General features: G+C 48.8%; 1 protein-coding gene across 1 annotated transcript in view; it reads left to right on the top strand.

Moving 5' to 3' along the window:
* Cd4 (CD4 molecule) overlaps window positions 1-4,302 on the top strand; it is a 24,251-nt gene that overhangs the window by 16,578 nt on the left and 3,371 nt on the right. Inside the window, exons 4-6 of the mRNA XM_021191535.2 lie at window positions 212-373; window positions 735-971; window positions 3,023-3,361. Of these exons, the coding sequence (XP_021047194.1) occupies window positions 212-373; window positions 735-971; window positions 3,023-3,361 (738 nt within the window). The remainder of the gene's footprint in view (window positions 1-211; window positions 374-734; window positions 972-3,022; window positions 3,362-4,302) is intronic.

The raw sequence follows: 4,302 nt of genomic DNA, 5'->3' as shown, positions 1-4,302 counted from the left end.
CTTTTTTTTGTTTTTGTTTCCATGCTTAAGCAAAGAAACCCTGTCTCGAAAAACCAAAAAAAAAAAAAAAAAAAAAAAAAAAAAAAAAAAAAAAAAAAAAAAGACAAAAAAGACAAAAAGACTGCCAAATCAGACCAGCAGAGTCGTGGGCACTCTTTTTGGCAGGGGTGCCAGGGCACCTCAACTTCTTTTGTATGGTTTCGATTTACAGGAGGTTCACTTCTGGGGTTTGAACGTTTTGATTCCAAAAAAAGCGCATGGGAGAAAGGATCGTTTCCTCTCATCATCAATAAACTTAAGATGGAAGACTCTCAGACTTATATCTGCGAGGTGGAGAACAGGAAAGAGGAGGTGGAGTTGCGGGTGTACAAAGGTGAGTCAGGCACCCTTTGGATGTAGACGTCTCCCCTCTTCCCTTCCATTCTCACACCAAAAACCAGGATCTGAACTGATGACATTTCAGACCACAAGTGTTCCTTTTGGTTAATGGGGGGGGGGAGAGACAAAGACTGAGAGAGAGAGAAGGAAAGAAAAGGGGGAGGAACTGAAGGAAGGAAGGAGACAAGGAGGAAGGGAAGGAGAAAGAGGGGACCCCTGCCTTGTGCTGGGCACAGCCAGATGGGAGTTGGGGGGGAGGCACTGTTGACAGACGATGATGGAAAGACACTGTTGTTCTTTCTCCCTTTGTCCTTGGGAATGGTGTGTGTGACGTAGGTACTCTGCTTCCTCTACAGTGACCTTCAGTCCGGGTACCACCCTGTTGCAAGGGCAGAGCCTGACCCTGACCTTGGATATCAACTCTAAGGTCTCTAACCCCTTGATAGAGTGCAAACACAAAACGGGTAAAATTGTCAAGGGTTCCCAAGTTCTCTCCATATCCAACCTAAGGGTTCAGGACAGCGACTTCTGGAACTGCACCGTGACCCTGGACCAGAAAAAGAACTGGTTTGGCATGACGCTCTCAGTGCTGGGTAAGAGGATATACACCCTTCAGCTTCCTTCCTGCTCAGGAATTCCTGGGTCTCACTCTGCTCTTCCGTTGGTTCCTGGATCTCCTGGAGGGAGTGACGGGTGGTTCCAGATCCTTCTCTAGTTGAGGTCCATTCTGAGCCCCCCCCCCCCCCAGGGAGTGCAGTCCAAGGGAGCACACAAGAGGGAAGTGTGGGGAGGTAGGAGGTGAGAGTAAGGGACACCTATTGTCCTGGTCTCGACCTTCACTCCTGCTGGTGGACAAGTCCGTAGAATCAGGAATACTACAGCTAACCAGTCACATAGGCACCTGCACTGCATCTCTGCTTTCTGAGCTAGGCCCCATGGGAAGACTGAGGACCCTGAACACAGGTCCTGTGTGTAGTATTGATTTAGGTCCCAATTCTGACACAGCCATGGACATCTGTTTCATTATTTTTAATTTTGAGGAGATCATAATATAATTACATCATTTCCTTTCCCTCTCTCCAAACCCTCTCATGTACCTCCACCAACTCTCTTTCAAATACATAGCATCTTTTTTGTTTAGAACACACGTACACGCACGTGCGCGCACACACACACATACACACACACACACACCACTTACTCCGTCTGTATAATGTTGTTTGTATGTACACATTTTTCACAGAGCTGATCTTTTGTTATTAGATAGCCAATTAGTGTGCTTTTCCTGGGGAAGACTTTTTTTTTTTTGGTCTGAGGTTGAGGCCTCCTGAGTTTTCCCCCTGGATCAGGTCATGTTTAGGAAGCCATGCTGGTAATGAGAGCTTACAGGTGTAGTTTCTGACATTCGTAGGAGACAATCTCACAGCAAAGTCTCTTCTTCTGGCCCTTACAATCTTCCCACTGGTCTTCTGAAACCAGTCTTGCGTGCAGGAGCTGTGTTCTAGGTGTTTTAGGTGGGACTGGGCTCCACATCTCTGCACTGAAAGTCTCCATCTATTACAAAGAGACGATTCCTGGATGAGGGGTGAGAACTACGCTTATCTGTGGGTATAAGGACAAATGGTTAGAGTGTTGTTAGGGATTGTGTTGGTTTAGGAAAGAGGTGGTTGTAGGTTGTGGTGGTTTGGATAAAAATGTCCCTCATAAGCTCATGTGTTTGAATGCTTAGTCACCAAGGAGAGGCAAGATTTGAGAAGGGTGAGAGGGATTAGGAGGTGTGGCCTTTGAAGTGGGTGTGTTATTAGGAGTGAGCTTTGAGGTTCCAAAAGCCCACAGCAGGCCCAGCCTGTCGGACTCTGTCTACCTCTGTGCCTTTGGACTGGATGTAGCTCTCAGCTTGAGCTCCAGCACTGCCTGTGTACCACCAGGCTTCCCTCCACAATGAGAATGGACTAATTCTCTGAAACTGTAAGCCGGCCCCAGTTTCTTTTATAAGAGTTACCTTGGGCCGGGCGGTGGTGGCACACGCCTTTAATCCCAGCACTTGGGAGGCAGAGGCAGGTAAATTTCTGAGTTCGAGGCCAGCCTGTCTACAGAGTGAATTCCAGGACAGCCAGAGCTACACAGAGAAACCCTGTCTCAAAAAAAAAAAAAAAGTTGCCTTGGTCATGGCCTCTTCACAGCAACAGAACAGTGAACAGTGACTACAACACAGGATCTCCTCTGGTACCCATGGCTTCAGCAGCCCTGGGGAGTTGTTTTGCTTCTCATACCAGGAATGATTTCACTTTCTGACGAGTGACAACTACATACTCTTGTCCTGTGGCCTCTGCCTTCATAAGATGGAGAGGATGCTAACTGTGGCAGCAGAGGCAACTATTTAGTACCATAGAGAGAATTACAGGGTATGGCATGTAGACCAGTGCCTGACACACAGCAAGCTTTATTTTAGTATCGGTTCTTATTTTGTGAAGGATGATATGCAAACGCCAAATAGCTGCTGGCCTCCAGGGGTCCCAGGAGAGAGAAATGACCACCTTGCTGGGTAGATGGTCCTGTGCCACATTGCTTGCCCCGACACAGGCTCCCTCATCTTCCTCTCCACCTGCACCCAGAGTTATTTCTGCTTCTCTCACACCTCCAGGTTTTCAGAGCACATCTATCACGGCCTATAAGAGTGAGGGGGAGTCAGCGGAGTTCTCCTTCCCACTCAACTTTGCAGAGGAAAGCGTGAAGAGAGGAGAGCTGGTGTGGAAGGAAGAGAAGGCATTTTTCTTCCGGTCCTGGATCTCCTTCTCCATAAAGAACAGAGCCGTGTCTGTAGAAATGTCCACCAAGGACCTCAAGCTCCAGCTGGAGAAAACGCTCCCACTTACACTCAAGATACCCCAGGTCTCGCTTCAGTTTGCTGGCTCTGGCAACCTGTCTCTGACTCTGGACAAAGGGACACTGCATCAGGAAGTGAACCTGGTGGTGATGAAAGGTAAAGGGGTGGGGCTGAGAAGGGCAAGGGGGTGGGGGGTGGGGTGGGGTAAAAGGTAAAAGGGGTGGGATCTAGGTTTCTTCACGGCTGCTCAGGTGTGGGGGGGAATGCTTTGACTCTAGTTAGTTGTTTGGCTAAATAATGAAGGACTCTCTGGATCCTGAGACAATTTTGTGTGGTTTGTTTGTTTGTTTGTTTCTGCATGCTATGCGCAAATTCTATTACTGAGCAGCACCCAGTCCTGAGCTGGCTTTGAATTGAGGGTGAAATTCACACATTGTCCCCCAACATCTATAATCTGGGACTAGCTCCGCTGAGACTAACACACAGGATTTAGTTCTTCCTCAGCCTGACCCTCTGTGACCCTGGCTAAGCCCCTTCTGCATTGTGGACCTTCTTGCTCCTTTTTTAGAATAACTTATATGTTTATTCACTTTATATCCCAATATCAGCCTCTCTCTCTCCTTCCATTCTCTCTCTTCCCCTCAGTCCCCCTCCCCTTCACCTCTGTGAAGGGGTCGCCCCACCCCACCCCCAGGCAACCCCACCACACAAACATGCCAGTCACTGCAGGACTAAGTGTATCTTCTCCCACTGAGGCCAGACAAGATCTCTCAGTTAGGGGAATGGCATCCACAGGCAGGCAACAAGTTCAGGGACAGCCCCTGCTCCAGTTGTTAGGGGATCCACATGAAGACCAAGCTGCACATCTGCTATGTATGTGCGGGGTACTGGGTTCAGTCCATGCTTGGTCTTTGGTTGGTGGTTTAGTGTCTGGGAGCTGCCAAGGGCCCAGGTTAGTTGACTCTGTTAGTCTACCTGTGGAGTCTATCTTTTTCAGGTCCTGCAATCCTTCCCCTAACTCCTCCATAAGACTCCATCTAAACCGGGCATGGTGGCGCACGCCTTTAACCCCAGCACTCGGGAGGCAGAGGCAGGCG

The sequence above is a fragment of the Mus pahari genome, chromosome 2 (assembly GCF_900095145.1).
Source record: "Mus pahari chromosome 2, PAHARI_EIJ_v1.1, whole genome shotgun sequence".
In the NCBI taxonomy this organism is placed as follows: domain Eukaryota; kingdom Metazoa; phylum Chordata; class Mammalia; order Rodentia; family Muridae; genus Mus; species Mus pahari.
The sequence above is the reverse complement of the archived record's forward strand: the minus strand, read 5'-3'. Positions and strand labels throughout refer to the sequence as shown.